The 18,136-nt window shown below is 40.2% G+C and overlaps 1 protein-coding gene across 1 annotated transcript in view; it reads right to left on the bottom strand.

Moving 5' to 3' along the window:
* ASXL3 (ASXL transcriptional regulator 3) overlaps positions 1 to 18,136 on the bottom strand; it is a 158,126-nt gene that overhangs the window by 17,070 nt on the left and 122,920 nt on the right. Inside the window, 1 exon segment of the mRNA XM_032467213.1 lies at positions 1,106 to 1,202. Coding sequence (XP_032323104.1) covers positions 1,106 to 1,202 — 97 coding nt within the window.

Raw genomic sequence — 18,136 nt, 5'->3', positions numbered from 1 at the left:
CGGCATCTGGACAATGCTGAAGAGGATTCAGATTCAAGACACAATTAGCAGTTCATAACCAGAGGGACCTGGGGAGGAGGAAGAGGAACAAAGGTATCATCAAGGTTCCAAAGTGAGGAGCAGTGAGGAAAGTGGTGACATAAACAAAAGGCAGAAGAAAAGCAGACATTAAAAGGGAAGACAGTTTTAACACTAGCATTTTGGTTTTAAGGTGCCTGCTATTATGAAGCCCCTGCAGGCTTTTGGAATGAAACACTGAGGATCAGGAAAGAGGAGACAGAGCCAGATGTGGGCCATAGCTGAGACCACAGTGGTGAAGGAGGCTGCCCAGAGGACATGTCTGGTCACAAATGCACATATCGGGGACAAGAATGGTGGAGACATTGCCATTTCCCATTCGATGGAGGAAAAGGAGCTCCTGAAGGAAGCTGAGAAACAGCCGGTCAGAATGAAGCCCCAGGACACAATTTAAAATCTATGACAGATGTCTAAGGTAGATGGTTTCCAATGGAATAGGGTAGAAACCAAATGAGATATTGGAGAAGGAACATGAAATGTAAGGACTGAGAAGAGGAAACTGAATGTTGCCACTAGAAAGCCAGTCGTAGACTCTAGAAGGGATGGTTTCCATTGTGTATGGGGGGCCACACCCAAGTGTCACCATGTGAGTGGCTAAACGAGTGAAAATGTGGTAGCACTGGGTATCTTCTAGTCTTTCAAGAAGCTTAGTGACTAAAGGAAGGATGAGGTGAAGCTGTGGCTTCAAGGGAAGACAGTATTAAAAGAATATTCTTCAGGGTCTGAGACATTAAGAGAATATGTAACATATCAAGCACATAATGAAGCTGCCCATCCCAAAGAAAATATTGCTACAGCAACAGTTTTTAGTATCTTCCAGATAAGGTAACGCTTTCTTCAAAACTGCTGGACATCAGAAATGCCAAGCACAACAGAAGAATTAATGAAGTCATTTGAAATAAGATGTGAGTTCTCACGAAAGTATACTTCAGGGGGGAAAAAGACTTGGGAATCAGAGAACGGTGCAAATCTCAGCACGGTGTGTGTACTCAAATATGTCAGATCATAATGGGAAATGGAAATTTACCTTCTGCCAGTCGCTGTTTCCATCCTTGGGCTGCATATGCAAAGAATTCATTATTTAGAGCTGAAGTACTGAGGCGTAAAATTCCATCACTTCCCATCTAGGAAATAAGCCGACAAAAACAAGATTCCATCAAAAACAATTCAAAGTAAAAGTATGCACAAAGAAGAGAAAGCTGAGGGTGGAGAGAGAGAGAGAGAAGGGAGGGAAGGAATCTAACAAGAGATAAATTTCCTAGGAGGGAAGCTGAACTGCTCACGGTGACCATTCTAATGACAACACATCAATTTGAAGGAAAGCTGTATTAGGCATTTTCATTATCAGTGGTGAGTACAACAAATGTATGTGGTTTAATACAAAAGTTTTATATTGTTTTCATTTTAATATGCCTTAAATGGTACCAGATTAAAAAAAAAATCAACATATGTGTACACCTTTAGATTAAGTTTTTTTAATTAAATTTTCTAAAATGTGTGACAGCTGAAGAAATCCATTCTGATCACTTGGATTCTTTCAGTGTCTGAGGTTTAGATGACAGAACGTTCTGAAACATATTAACACAAATACAACCACACTGTCACACATACCCCTGCCTTGATTCTTCTCACTTCTTTGGATGCACACAAAAAAGAGGTACACACAACAAAGTTTAAAATCTGTGCAACTTTATGCTACTAACCATTTCCCTCAAACATTACTTTTTTAAAATTCCTGTATAGGAGAGATTTGGATAAGCATCATTGAATTGGATGCTTTTTAACTTTCCAACTATTTACTACATCTTCTCTGTGCATCTATTCCACTTGCTGACACAGGGGATAAAGAGTTAGTGTTGTTCTTGACTGACTTCTTATGCGGTTGAGGAGTGAAGACGGAACACAGAAACAGTTAAACAATGCCAAGCACTAGGTGAGCGGGAATTAAGTGCCAAAAAATTAAAGCTAGGGGGAGATATCTAGGTGGACATGAGTGGTTAGGAAGAACTTGATGCTAGAGGTGAAATGGGTTCAGGGTCTTGGAAGATTAAGGATGTGGACAGAATGGTTTTCTATAAAGCATAGAGTTCAGAGTGTGAGCTTTGTTGCAGGGGCAGGACTCAGGAACAATCAGGAACTGGACCCCTCATGAATATGTCAATGTTTTAGCCTGCTACTCAAAGGCATGGTAAGCTGTAGCTCCAATTATATTTTCAAAGATTTCCTGTTACTCTCATATACAAACCCATATATCCTAAGTTCTACTAAGTCACTGTTATCTGGAAACACACTCAGAGGTTTCTCATCCCCATGTTTTTGTCTGTGGTTTTCTCTATACTCCATTTTCATCCATTGAACTACTGTCCCTCTTTTAAAATTTAACTCAAATCACTCTTTCATGAATGTGTTGGTTAAACCACCATTCAGGAACAAAGGAGAACACTGAATCTAAAAGTGAGTATTCTACTAGCTGCTCTAAACTGGATAATGGTCCATCAAACCCAGAAAAGAGAGACGCTGTGCACAGAGGTGACAGGCTAGATGCCACCACCACGTCTGCAGGAGAGCCACAGATGTGAGACCCGGAGTCACCTCACCTAAGAAGAGACTGATAGCCACACTGAAATAGGCAAAACTTCACTGATTCACTGTTTACTCACAATTATTTCATCTTCATTCAACAGATACTCACTAAGCCACTCACGTGAACCTACATACCTGGCACCAGCTTGGGTGCTGGCAGTACAGTGGCAGTAAAGGAAAAGCCTCTGCCCTTCTATTCTGCATTTCTCCTACGTGGGGCAGATGCTTCTGGTCCTTGTACATCTCTCCCCTGACCTGAGCTCAGCACAGCTGTAACGTACAATTGCATCACCATGCCAGCGTGCCACCTCATGGTCCTACCACAGGCCCCAATGTGAGTGGATAAAAGGTCCTAGGCTCCCCATCTTCTGATTGGAAAATTCCAGGATACTATTCTCTGGAATGCAGTCGATGCAATGAATCAAGGGATGCCATTTGGTGCTGTGTCCCCGAGAGTTAGAATCCATGGGTCTGCGAACCAAGGGGTGGAATGAATGAACCTCTGTATGATCACTCCCAGGGAACCACTGGCCGACTGTGCTTCCTGCCCCCTTCACTCTAGACCATGTGGGATCCAAAGTCCTTGTTCCTCGGGAAGAATCATTTTCACTAGGGCAGAGTTTCTCAGCCTTGACACTGCTGTCATTTAGGTCTAGATACATCTTTACCGTGGAAGCATGTCCTGTGCACTGAAGGACATTTAGCAGCATCCCTGGTCTCTACCCACTGGGTACCAGCAGCAACCCCTCTCCCAGATAAGACAACACAAAATGTCTCCTGACATTACCAAGTATCCTTCTGAGGCAGGATCATCCCCAGGGGAGAACCACTGCATTAGTGGACATGGTGAGGGTGGCATGGTAGCTGAAGCTCTGCCTGGTGATTTTGAGGCTCTCATGCTGGCAGATCGGGACGCAAGGACAGGTGTTCCCGGACAGGTGGGATACTCTGCCCCAAGCGTCATGAGGAAAGAGGACTGCTGCTAGAGACTAGGGTGAATGGGAGATGCTGGAAGTCCTGGGGAGAATCCTCAGTAAGACAGCAAAGCAAAGAAGTTTGGGTTTTATCCTCCACGGGGGGTCGCCCAGTGAATGTACCTGAAGGTGAACCCAAGGCAGAGCTGGAAACAGCAGGAGGCCCCAGGTTAGTGGCCTCCAGGTTCAAGTTTCCCCACAACCTACCTCCACATTTACTGCCTTTTTCCAAGTATGCCTCGGAGCTGGGAAGCACTGCTCTGGGTAATGGAGCATGACTGGCACGTGTAAGCATAGGAATAGCCTAAAAAGATGTGTACTTAAAAAGATGATTTATGGGCTATGAAAAGGATGGAATGGAGAGGAAAAGACACAAAGACATCACTAGAAGGATGATGGAATATCTCCATGAAAGAAGACAAAAGAAAGGCAAATCTGAGACATACTCCTGACTGAGTGAAGGGCTTCGGGGCTGCAGAGTCAAAGGCAGAGGGCGAGTATTTCGGGATGACCCTGGGAGATGGGACAGATGACAGAGGCAGCCAAGCTTGAGTACAAGCCTTCAAAGACTGCTGCCAGGGAGGTCTAGCAAAGATGAGGAGGGCAAGAAGATAGTCTATGAGAATGAAACACCTCTAAGAGGTCGGAAATGTTCTGTGAATATTGACTCAGTATCTCTCCTCGTGTTTTGGGAGCCTTGAGAAAAAGGAGCATCAACTAGGAAGGCTAAAAGGGAAGAGGTGTTCTCGTTGCATAGATTTTAAATAGGACTAGTAGGTGGAAGGCAAATTTCCTGGAGAGAAAAAGGAATCTGTTTGCTTTGAAGTGCATTTATAGAAGCACGGTGGGAAAGGTTAGATTTTCTACATTCAAGGACACACATGGGGCCTTAGAACCTGCAGTCCATGCACAGAGCCTGTGGAACTGCAGGCACTCAACAAATGTTCATCGCACTGGCCTTGATCTGTGTAAGTGAACGATTTAAAATTTAACTCCAGTAGCTTACATGCAGTATTTTAGTCTGATGTATTTCGCCAGGCCAGGGGCCTGACTAGTTATTAATTGAAATCTCAGTATAATTTTAAGACACAGAGAAATACCAAGTCCAGATTAGCTCTGACAAGAGCCTCCAGATTTCAGCACATGAAAATGCAAGACGGGGTGAAAACACATTCAAGAGAATGGAAGCTAGCCCTGGAGGAAAACGTTTTTCTTTTAAAACAGAAAAATCATATCAACTGCCAGATTTCCAGCCTGGATGAGACAACACAATTAAACACTAGGGCTAAATTAGACTTAGGAAGTACGTGCCAATAAAACTTTTAAAATACACTATTAATTTTATGGCCTCTAAGAAATACTGTCCAAAAGACATGGCATTTTAATGAGCTGGAACAATAAACATTTCTGAAAGGTTTATTTATTTATTTATCACTGAGCTGTAAACTCTTCTTTCTGATTACCCACAACAGAAATGTTCATTCTAAAAACTCCCCTAACTCTCTTATAATGAAGTATCTGAATAAGCTATTGATAAGTTATGCTTCCTTTTTCATTGGAAGGAGAAAAACTGTGCTGTTACAAAGGAAAATAAGTATCAGTAAAGGCAAACTTATTCGTATAGAGATCCTTTCAACAAGGATTTAAATCTCCATTGGTGAGGGTATCATTTGTCTTTGGTGCTGATTATATTAGCATACATATTATGGGATGGAGGTCAGTGGAATTCAGAGGATTAAAACGTTGCTACTTGCAAACCATCCAAAGTTTGAAGTTCAATGGATGTTAATTCTGTATGAGAATATATCCACATTTAATGATAATTATTTATCCCTCATTAGAGGGACATTGTGTATCACTTTTTCCCTTATTCTGGGTTTCTTCCATGTGATCTGGAAGGCATGGCAAGTGGGCTGCTTGGAGGAATAGTAAGAAATGTGCTGCAGAGTCACACGCAGACATACTAGGCAATGTGGACTTCATGCTACAGACAACGAGGAGCCATTCGAAATGAAGCCAAAACAAGATGAAAAGGTTCACGCTGAGTGTGTGTGGGGAAGCAGACCGCTGATTTGCACGGCGTGTCCAGGACGGGCCTCTCTCATGCTCACTGTTGTTCGGGGACACTGGAGCAGACACCTGAGCAAAGCGAAGGAGCGAGCCCTCTGGGGAAGTGTGTGCTCCGGGGAGGGATGCAAACGCAGGGGCCCTCAGGTTGGGCTTTTAAGGAAGCCAGAAGAGCTGGAGGGAGCTTAGAGAGCGGGAGGAACAGGGACTGGGGGACAGGATCATACTGCCCACTGTAAAGACTAGTTTTTCCCTCTGAGTGAGCTGGAAAGCCTCTGGGGGATTTTGGCCTGACAAATGAAAAGACATGCATTTCAAAAAGATAGCTCTGACTGCTGTGTTTATAAAAGACTTTAGAGTAGAGCTATCCAACAGCAATACAAACATTGAGCCACACATGTGATTTTAATTTTTCTAGTAACTGCATTGAAAAAGTAAAAAGGAAAACATACTAATTCTAATAACATATTTTATTTAATCCAGCTTATCCACAATGTTACTGCTTCAACACGTAATCAATGGGAAATCCTGCAAGATATTTTTTCAGTCTCTTTGTGTATTCATTCTTTGATATCCAGTGGATATTTTTTATAACACATCTCAATTCAGATCACCCACATTTCTAATGCTCAACAATGTCTGGTGGCCAGCAGCTACTCTACTGAACTGTACAGTTTTAGAAGATAAAGACTCACCAGGAACACAAGTACTTAGCTACTGAGACAATCCAGAAAAACGGATGCTAGTAGCGTGACCAGGTTGACAGCAGTAGAGGCGGTGGGAAATGGTTGGGTTCTGATGCTATTCTGAAGGTTGGAGCAACAGGACTTGAAGATGGATTGGATGTGTGGTGTGAGACAAAGGGAGCAGGCATGGATGACACCAAAGAGTTTTGGCCTTGGTAATTAAAGTAACAAATTGCTATTTATTAAAATGGAGAAGACTATGGGAGGAGGAGGTTGCGTTTTGAACCAGTTAAGGTTGAGATGCTGATTATAATTCTAAATAGATGTCTCAGACGTATCTTTCTGCATATAGTGTAAAGAATGCCCTGGACAAAGGCAAGACTAGAATCAGAGACTTCTGTCAAGAAGTATCAAGAGAAGGCCAAGGAACAAATGATGAAAAGTTTTAAAACTGTTCAGGCAGTGGGAGTAGAGACACCTGTCATTCAAGAGAAGTATGGGGACCAGAAATGCTGGGGCTGAGTGTGCATGGGTCTGGGTGGTGAGTGAGACAAAGGCATGAAGGGTGATTCTAGGAACAAGGCTTGGATACTGTGGTACATGCTGGTAGTGGACATCAGGATAGGAAAAGGCACATGGAGGAGCAGTGTCTTGGACCAAGAAATTATGGGTTTTTCTTTGGACATGCTTATAGCATCCAAGTAAAGATGGATGGATAAGGCAACCAAGGAAAGATGATCTGATCAACAGCTGAAACTTGGGGAAGAAGCTCAACAGTGAGAAAAGAATCAAATACAGAAAGTTACTAATTAGTAGTAACTGAATACATGGATATGGATGAGAACACACAGGAAGAATTTACCCAGAGGGAAGATGGCTTAAAGCAGGGCCCTGAGGAACACCAATACAGAAGGAACGGGAAAAAAGAAGTAAGTCCCACTAGGAAGACTGAGAAAAGCAGTCAGAGGTAGGAAGAAAATCAAAGCAAACGGCGTCATAGCTGAAAGGAAAGAAAGCGTTTCAAGAAGATGATGTGTATTGTGCACGTGCGGAATCTCCATCAAGCCACGTGGAACTAGTCAGGTCAGCACTGTGTACAGTACACCACGCTAGCTGTTGTCCAAAAAACAATCAATAAGGTCTTTAGAGCAAAGACAGCCCAGCCAGTGAGAGACCGACCAGTAGTCTAATGAAACAGCAAAAGAGTAATGAGCAGACAGACTATAAGCTGTTACCAGGACCCTCTTATACCCAGAGCAAGCATCCCGTGCCCTTGCATTTTACATCCCAGCAAGAATTAACGTCAGGTCTAAAGTCAGTTCGCTCTAAAGGGTAATTTTTCATTTCTTACTTAACCATTAAGTATGATTCAGATGGCTCAGGAGACTCTCTGTAAGTATGGCTCAAGTTTTATCCATTAGAGAAAATGTAATTTTTTAAGCATAAAGTTAGGCATTGAAAAATGAAAGAGGACTGCTGAGAGAGAATCAGTAAGGGAGATGATAGAATCAACAATACACTAAGGACAATTTGGCCAATAATTTTTGAATGCTATTTCTAAAGCTGCATTAAGACAATATTTCCCAAACTGCTTTGCAAAACAGGAATTTTAATGGGTAATTATAATTTAAATGGGTAATATATCAAGAGGAAGTTGATTCTATCATCCAATAAATCTGGTCTACATTTACTAAGTATGGTTAAATAGTTTTCTTTACTGTAAGTATTTTCTAATATGGTAGAATTTATTTTTAAACCCTTAAGAATAAATCTATCATGCATTATTTCCCAAACTTTTAAACATTGTGATCCTCCTACAGAACAATTGTATCAATATCTCATGGAACAAATTACAAGTGTTCTCCAGAATATAGTTTGGGAAATGATGCATTAAAAGTTGTTAAAGTAGCATTGTCAGAAGCAGTTAAATAAGACAAACCTAGCACAACGAATTTGCACACACTGGATACTAAATCTTTGTTAAGCAAATGAATGAAAATTTCTAAGATCTGGACGTGGGATAATTTTCAGTATACTGCAAGAATCAAATATTCAAAATAAATAAATAAAATAGTGAAAACCAGTAAAGGATGATATTGTCAGCTAAAATAACCTCAATTTCAAGGCCCACTGCTGGAAACAATTATTTGACATTTCTTTAAAAAATTATATCTAAATATAAGCACATATAACAACTTCTCTTTAAATAAACAAAAACTGTCATTATAAAGTTGTAATCAAAACTATCTGGAATTATATGGAGGTTAAAGAAAAAAAATACAACACCGTTTTCATCTCCCTCCATCTAATTTTTTTAAAAAAGGTACATGGAATTAAGCTAATGTGAACAAAGGGGAAATCTCAGAAAATATTACCAAAAAACAATCAACATTTAGATGGAAAAGTAGAAGGTTTTTTGTGCCATCACTGTTATGACAGGCCATTAAAGTTGATTTTATAATAAAAGCTTCTCTTTTGAGCTGAGCTGATTCCTTTTCTTCCTACTATGTGCTGCTCTGGGGATCACTGCTGAGCACTAGGATGGAAACCACAAGGTATGAAGCTCAGCAGGGAAGAATCTGAAAGTTTCGCTATACTAGGGATAATGGCTGGTGTAATTCTTAACTAGAATAAAGTTCTTGAGGCAGAGGAGTGGGCAACATTTAATTATTAAATGCAATGTTTGAGTATGTAGATTGCAAAGGGCTTTGAAAACCAGAGATTATAAGATGACAAAATAACAGCTAGTCTTGTGGCAATTGATTATCACCTTCTCATTAAAAAATATATACAAACACATATGTGCATGTATCTATATATATATACACACACACACATACATACACACATATATATACATGAAGTTTTCTTCTTCCTCTGGAAACACAATCTGTAAACAATCCAACCACTTGGCTAACACAACGATCTCCTTTGAAATGGAATCTCATGCACCTCCCAAGAGAATTGTCCCCCCTTCCACCAGACACCTGCCCTAGCCTCCAATTCTGCAGAGGTGTTTAATCAGAGGTTGGGAAGGCCACCCCCTAGAGCAAGACTTGCTGGCAAGCAATTTCTCAGGCCCCAATTAATGGGGAAAAGCAATTCCCTAGAAATAAGAGAAAAGGATTTCCTCATAATTGCTGCTATGAATTTCAGCATATACAATCAGAAGATCCACACTTAAGGGATGTATATGCTATTAAAAAACATGAAAAAAGAACCTTGATATTGATTCTTAAAAGGCTTCAATTATTGAGTTTCAATTGCTTTACTTATATGAGATTTCCCTTAATCTTCTATACAACATTAAAAAGAAAATTCATTTCCTAATGACACTGTTTTACACTTTTACATTCTGCCACTTTTCCTAAGAATCACTCCTTTAAATTTCAAAGGGAGGAATCTCTGTTCAAAGTTCTATGTCTCCCATGCGGTTAGCAGCCTGCTCAGAGGAGATACAGCCTGCAGTGAAGCAGGTAAAAACAATGAAGTAAAGACACCTAGAGACAAAAGCCAAGCCATGGACAGATCAAACTTTAATCAACCTCTCAAAATTAGATTAGTATGTTTTAATGCTCATGGTTCATACCTTTCATTAAACTTTGTGGACAACCCCTGGGCCACACAGTAGGACAGTCTGGTAGGCCTTGATGAGAAGTAATGTTTGGGTTTTTTTGTTTTGATCCAAATGAAGAAAAATAAAACTTGAACATGTTTTAGCAAATATGAGAATGTGCATATGTATTAAAAGACATTCTCTCTTACAAATTGTATTTTCATTAACGTTCCCTCTGTGGGAAGAAAATAAAAAAGAAAAATTCCAATGTAACCACAGAATATCAGTGCTTTATTAGTAGAAATCAAGCTCATGTTCTTGCATAGATAAAATAAGGTAATAATGTTATAATGTAGTGGGAATCAATGAATCACTGTTTCCACTTGTAATCCACTGAACAGCTGTGTTTAAGGGACTATTAGTTACTCATTTCTTTAACAAACATTTCATAAGCAGCTACTACTTGCCAGGAACTGTGAAATGCACAGACAGCTTCTGCTGCCGAAAGAGCTTAGTACCTGGGATGGGACAGAAAGCAAAGTAATGTTGACTTTAATAGTATGATGAGTAACCAGAGAAGGAAAAGATGCTATAGGAACTCCCAGACCTGGGTACCTAGTATGCCTTCAATTCTCCCTTTTTGATATCCATGCCTGAAGGTTGCTCCTTTCCCTAGTTAAACAATGGCCCGATCCACTATTATTCAGTCACAGATGTAATTTATAACTACATAACCACCATAGTAACTATACTTCATTTAGTACCTACAACCATGAAGGTAGGTAAGTGGTGAAGCAGGACTGATACCCCCGCCCCTCAAATAATGCCTCTTCTGTTATACCACAGGGCTTCCTTTAATTAACATGCAGGCATTCACTCTTCTACCCAAAACTTTCATGTACTAGGTATTGGGAAAAACAACAATAAACAAAAAGATAGGTCCCTGTCCCAGAAAGTTGTAATGACAAATTGTGTAAAGTAACATGTACAACGAGAGAATGTCCTAGGTGCATGTGTGTGAGGGAAGGACTCTTTAATTTCCAGGCAGAGGTGAATGTGAACGATGGGGAGGGGTAGGAAGCCCTGGGGTGAGCAGAGGTGAAGCCACCGAAGTGCTGAAAAGGGAGGGAAAGAACCTTGTTTTGAAGAAAAACAGAGAGAGAGTGTGGTAGCTGAAGGAACATGGGGCATCAAGGTTTGTTGTTGTTTGTACATGTTTCCTTTTTTTTAAGTGGATATTCTTAGCTGAGAAGGATCCACCTCTACATGCTTCAGTTTCATCATTTGTAAACTAGTAACAACAAACGATTTACTTCATAGAGTTTTTGTGAGGATTACATCAGTAAACATATGTAAGATGCTCTGACTAGTGCTCATTTAGAGAAAGATCTCAAGGTTAGCTGTAATAATAATCACTATTATTTGTAGTAGGTGTGACAGACACACCCTAAGGTACCCCCAATGAGTCACACTCTTGCATAGGGAGGTGGGAAGAGACTGTGACTTGCTTCTGGCTAAAAGAAAATAAAAAGGGGGGATGGGCTGTCACTCTCTTGATGATGTTATGTTACATAAGGCTCCATCTTGACTGACAGAGGCAGACACATTCTCCTGCTGGCCTTGAAGAAGCAACATATATATATATATATATGTTGTGAATTGCCTATGAAGAGAGGTGACCTCTAAGAGCTGCTGAGGTGTCAACGTTATAGCTGTAAAGAAGTAGATTCCCCAACAATTTGAATAAGGTTGGAAGAGAATCCCAAACTGCCAGTGAGAATGCAGTTGGCCAAGACCCTGATTTCAGCCTGGTAAGACTGAACAGAGAAATCAGCTTAGTTGTGTCAAATCTCCTAATCCATGGAACTGTGAAATTTTATATATATATATATAAAATTATATATATATATATATATACACACATATACATATACACACACACACACACACTATCTTCAGCCACTAAATTTGTGGTAATGTGTTACAGAGCATAAAGAACTTATACAAGGGAAGCGACGAAAACTCATTTGTTTGCTTCTTCTTTGCAGTTAAGAGAGAAAATCATCTATCGATGGTTGTGTTTGTGTGTGTGCACGTGTATGTTTGTGTCTATCTGTGTACTGGGGATAGGAGGAAAAATATAAAACTCCAGGCAGGAAGTGGAGGGTAATAGCTCAGTGGTAGAGAGCATGCTTAGCATGCACGAGGTCCTGGGTTCAATCTCCAGTACCTCCATTAAAAGTAAATGAATAAATTATAAAAAAATATTCTAGCTAGCATTATCAAAGAAGATGGATTATAAAGAAAGAATAGAGTGTAATCTCCATGAGGGCAGGGATTTGCATTCCGTGACAAAGGAGGTACCCAATATTGTTGAATAAAATACTTTTTTGTGGTTTAGCTGTATCACTGTTTGAAGCATCTATGTAACCCTGGCCAGTCTTTTGATGATCCAAAAGATACTTTTGTTAGGATGTATAAATAACTGATTTTACAGGGAACATCAGATAGTAGGAAATACTTTTAGTTACTGTTTCTGGTGTAACGTAACACAGAGGAAAAAAAGCAGACGGATTTTAGCTTTCACCTAGGGGGTTATCAACACCACAGTTGAGTCACTGAGACACAACATTCCAAAGTATGAATAATGAATATTTTCAAATTAAGTCAATCAGTTGGCAAAAAACAGAAAATGGAAGAAATACTCCAGTAGGATTTAAATTTTATGGGTATCATGGTTCCTTGAATATCCTCTAATACATAAAAAACAAACAAACAAACAAAAAACAAAAACCAACAACCAGAAAACAAGCTTCTAATATGTGCAAAAATACTCCCTGACACTCTCCTTAGGTACGTAACCCAGCATGTCACAGTGGAAAGAGGGATGGATTTAAATTTAGAAAACAGGTTCAATTATTTTTTCAATAAAACTAGGAAAAACAAACAAACAAAAAACAACAAAAAACACAGTTAGAAAACTGGGCTACTGTTTCTAGTTCTGCATTTTCATAGCTGTCTGAAGAGGCTCCAATTTCTTGACAGCTTCTGGTCTCTGTTTCATTATCAAATGGGAAAAGCAAACATACTTGCAAAGCTATTTATTACATGAATTAGAAATAACAAATGTAAAAATTCCAACATACTACCTAGTGAAAAGTGAACTTTTAAAAGATTAATATATTATGTATAATAATCACCATCATCATTTATTTATTTATAAATCAGCCCCTTAGCCTAGGGCAGTGTCAGTCCTACTGCCCAGGCCACAGCTGGCTGGCCCAGAGATCAGAGTCAGAGACAAAGCTGACACAGAGAGACATTCTATGACTTGAGATAATCAATCACTTCCTCCCTGTTCCAGGGAAAGAGATAAGGTCTGAAATACTGTAAGAGGTAACTGTGAGAGGAACAAAGACATCCCAGAGTCATAAAGCAAAAGAACAGAGAGGTCTATGCATTTAACTCCTTCCTCCTCCCCTGTAATTACTTAAAGTCCCCCTCCCCACTCCTCTGCCGCCCCCAGCAGGTCTCTATTTCTTGCAATACAAGCAAGGCCAAGTGAATACAACTAGAGAGTATTACACTGAGTAATCTATTAAACATTTTCCACTTTGAAGAGGGGGTACAGTTCATTGGAGAAAGAAATTCCATTCCCAAAGAAAGCCAAAGAGCATGAAAAAAAGTTGGACTGCAACGCAAATTCACAACAAGCCAGCAGCTCAACTAGCAGCACATTGTAAGGGCAGAGTTTCATAAAGATAAGGCTTGAAAGCCACCTTTAAATTTTCATAGCAAAATGCCAAACACGCCACCTAAATCAAACTGACACCAAGTACCTCGATGGAAATCCTAAGACACACAGCTCTCCTTCTGTTAGTAACAGGGAATGCCTGTCGGTTGCCTGATATTTCAATTACTTCTGTCACAGACAGTGACATGCCTAACCTTCCCTCTTTTACTTCCTCATTTCCCCAAATACATTCTATGAGAGGAATCCAGTTAGATGTTCCGGGGGAAATAAAAAGTTTTATGACCAATTAACGTTGAGAAACATTGTTTATGCAAAGTTCAACAGTTTTCTTCATGACAGAGCACTGGGGCCTTTAGAGTGCCAGTGAGGGCAGCCTTTCTCCAACCTCTCACAGCTCAGAGCACTGCTCCCCATAGAATACTCTGTGGGGGTGACCCTGTGCCAACTGCACTCACTATAGGGAAGGGTGCCTTACAGTAGCTGAAGTCCAGCATGTCAGAGAATTACAGAGCCAGGCTCTCCTTTATTACTCCATCTCTCAATTGACACATCTTTAAAATTCCACTTCAACGAACTATCCACCCGTCGTCAAAGGCCAGAATAAAAAAATGGCCTTTGTGAACCACGTCCTCGTCATTCTTACAAAACTGCCATTGAAACATTATTCAAATGCTGTCTGTACATATAAACCAATTACTGTCTTTAAAAAAAAATGAAGTCTGTGTGACTTCCCGTGTTTGTATTCAGCCCCAGAGGACGGACACCGTGAACTGCTTCATTGGGAAGCAGGAGTAACATGAAATAAAGTAAAACACTGAGACCTCACTTGACCTTCATGTCCATCGTCCTGAGTCACCGACTGCTTGGGGTGTGCTGGGGGAAGGGAGAGAGGGGCCTTCTGCCAAATGGAAGAGCCCTTCACCTTCACTCAAGCTCACTGTACTTCAAGCTGTGCACACAACTTGATTCCAGGTGACTTTACCAATTTCAACTAAACTAGTCACCACAAAATGGGAAAGGGGCTTGAAAAGGTTCCTACCAAGAAATGAATTCAACATAAATAAGCAAATTTAAGCAAAGAGAAATAGAGCAGAGCGGACATGGGTCCTTCTGGTCTAAGTTCATCATGAGCCACATAGAAAGAAGGACCAGGATGAGGAGGATGGCAGAGGCTGGAGGGAGGGGTGACGGGGAGACACCATGGTTCTAGAGAATATCACCAACTCAGGAAATGAACTGTGGTCTAAAGCTGAGTTAGGGAAAACTTGGACGGAATAAAAAGGATGCTTGCTTCTCAAAGGAAATATGGGAGCAATAATTGGCTTGTTTTAGAGTTAGAACTAACCATATGTCCTTAGGCAAGTTACTGTAACCATATGAAACTCATTTACAAGGTCTATAAAATGAAGTGATTAAAATACAAGATCTCTAATGTTTCTTCCAGACCCAATGTTCTATGACATAGGGAAAGAGAAGTGGGAAAAAATGACAGTGATCTCTAAGATCAAGTCCAAAGAAGTGCCTGTTAGTGAAAACAGGGTAAAACAAAGGAAGGAAGGAAGTAGGAGCTGACAAGCTTAATGAGCGGCGTGATTCCACGAGCTTGTGGCCACCTGCTCTGAAGGCAATCTGAATCCTTAAAGGTGGCTGTCTTAAACCATGTGAACCGACACTGATGAGATACAAAGGATGAGAGAGAGAGAGAGAGTGCGTGTGTGTGTGTATGTGTGTGTGTGCAGAGTGCTACCACTGAAGAACTGAGTGAGAGACAAGGATGATGTCTAGGGGAAAAGCTTTCTGAAAATAAGATATGCCACTTGAAGTGTGTACGTTGAAGGGGTTCACATTTCTGAGGACATTTCTGGCCTTTAGAAGGCAGAGTAGAAAGATTCAGAGGCTCAGCAATGGGCACAGAGTCACACAATGAAGCGCCCTGCACCCCACAGGCCTTACAAATGACTCGAAGGACATGCGTGCAAGGAAAGTACCCTCTATGATGGTCCATGGCTAGACCATTTTTTTTTTTGGCATGGGTTTTGATATCTATTGAGTCTCCTTTCTAGGAAAGCACCCAACATGTACCTAGAGAGAATCCTGCAACTTGCTGTGTTCAGGACTTTTATGAAAGTTGTTCATGGAAAATTGTATCACTGAAGTTAACTCCAAACTTCCACTGACAGCCTACTGAGTATCAGTCTCTAACTTCAGCCATGGCAATCACACTCATTCTACATGTATGTGCATTATTCTGCTCCCCAGCACGCCTTCCCAGATGCTCATGCCTGCCCATTTACGTATTGGAACATGTAAGGATTTATTAATGATAATAATTTCTGCCTATTCCTCTTGTATACTGTAATTACAATATATAATTTATAGATCTAAAAATACATGTGTAGGAAAGTTATCTTTTCTATGATTTTTGTTTTAAGACCGTAAGAGGGCTTTACAAAATATGCATTTTAAAACAGGGTCATTGTTTCTTAGAACTTTACATCGATGGTTTTAAACATTTTGCATTCACAATGCCTTTTCTATATTTGATGAAACCTATGGATGAAACTACGGATCAAAACTCCGTGGCAGGCTGCTCATCTCCCAGCATCCATTCTGTCCTTACATCACTGCAAAGTTATAAACACCTCCTCTGAGTCTGAGCAGCATTAGAGATGACATCTCCTGGACTCCTGCAGTTAGAAATAGCCAGGGGACTAAATTCTCAACAAAGGAACATGATCAAAGACAACATGTGTATCTTGTATGTCACTTCTGTAAGCTTGCCCTCCACAATCCTTGAGCTAGAACACGGATGTGCTGGCTTAGACCACTGGGAACAAGCCACTCTCCAGGGCAGAACTGGCCAAACCCCATGGGCCAACTCTCTACTTGTGTGAGAGCGAAAACCTGCCATTCTGTTTACACTGCCCTTTTCTGGAACTCTCGGATACAGTAACATAGCCTCTACCTTGACTAACACAGCCTGGAAATAAACAAATGAACAGACAAAAGCATGGAGGTGCACACCCACACAAACACATACAAATGTAAAATAATGCACACAATTATAGGCCTAAGAGACCCCTGAAGCGTTTCTTGATGCTCTGAACCAAAAAATCTGTAGTTGTTTGGGGAGCTCAGATGCCTCCTAGGAAAACTAGCTTAGAAAACAAATCAGATGAGCATTCGTTGTGGAAAAGTCACAAGAAAACTCATTTTGTCACCTGGCATTGCAATCGACAGGTGAAAAAGGAAAGCATTCTGAAATATGAAAGCACATTCAATGATTGGCTCTTTGCCCAATAACCTAAAATTTTTCCACAAGCAAGTAATCTTAACGTCAAGCTTGCTTAGGTGTGTCAGTGTAAATACCAGGAGCAACAATGATTTAAACTTTAAAACTATAATACACAACTCTTCTTGAAATGAAAGAAATCACTAACTTAACATCCACATTCTCTTTCTCTCATTAATAAAGGGTGAATTACTAAAGTGAACATCTTGCAATAAGCATATGAAACAGAAAACAAAAAGCCCAAACCATACCTTATGATTAACAACTATGAACAAATACACTTTAAGAAGGAAAATGAGAATTTCAGAAATATTATAGCAACCGTAGAGGCAATGACAGTTCTCAAATTTTTCCAAAGGAACATTATCTAATTTCCCTTAAATTCTGTATCTCATCTTAGCAATCAAATAATAATGCCTAAAGAATACTCTAATGTCCATAAACAAGAAACTGCAGGAGTACGTGAAACTAGTTAACTTCATATAGTGTGAAAATGTAAGAAAACAAAGACTGCGTATTTTATGACTGAGCCACTGTTTTTCCAGCAACTACAGGGATGGATAGAATTTTAATCTTTTTGACAGAGGTTCTGTATTGCTGAACAATATACAAGTGACTAGACCAAAACTGTGAGACTATGGGGGCCTGGAGAGGAATTTTTAGGGAAGCAATACCATAAAAATGCAGTACAGCTTCTGCAAGGGATAACCACAGACCCTCCCCATCCCGACCCAAACACAGAGTGATCTAATCACACCATATGCTCTCACCCATGGGACACATATGACCTACATGCAAACAATCAAGTCAACCACCACATTTTATTCAAATGATAAAAAGGAGGAATGGCTTTTAAAATTCCAAGCTGTTTAAAAATCAGTTACCAGTGACACAATTCATTATTGTAATAACTGAAAAATGTTTCCATCTAATTAAATAATAACCATATAGTGACAAGTGAACAATCAGTCATTCGGGAGTTCAGATAGTCCATGATACGGTTCTTACCTCATAAGCAGGAGCCAAATGCAGTTAGATAAATATTACACACAATTAGGGCAGGGGAGCCAAGCTAAATTTTGACAGAAGATCATGTATATTTTGAAAGCCAGTTTGAGGCATATGGCATAAAATCGTATCAAAAAA

Source organism: Camelus ferus, chromosome 24 (assembly GCF_009834535.1).
Source record: "Camelus ferus isolate YT-003-E chromosome 24, BCGSAC_Cfer_1.0, whole genome shotgun sequence".
Classification (NCBI taxonomy): Eukaryota; Metazoa; Chordata; class Mammalia; order Artiodactyla; family Camelidae; genus Camelus; species Camelus ferus.
Note: the sequence above shows the minus strand (reverse complement) of the source record. Positions and strands in the feature narration are given on the sequence as shown.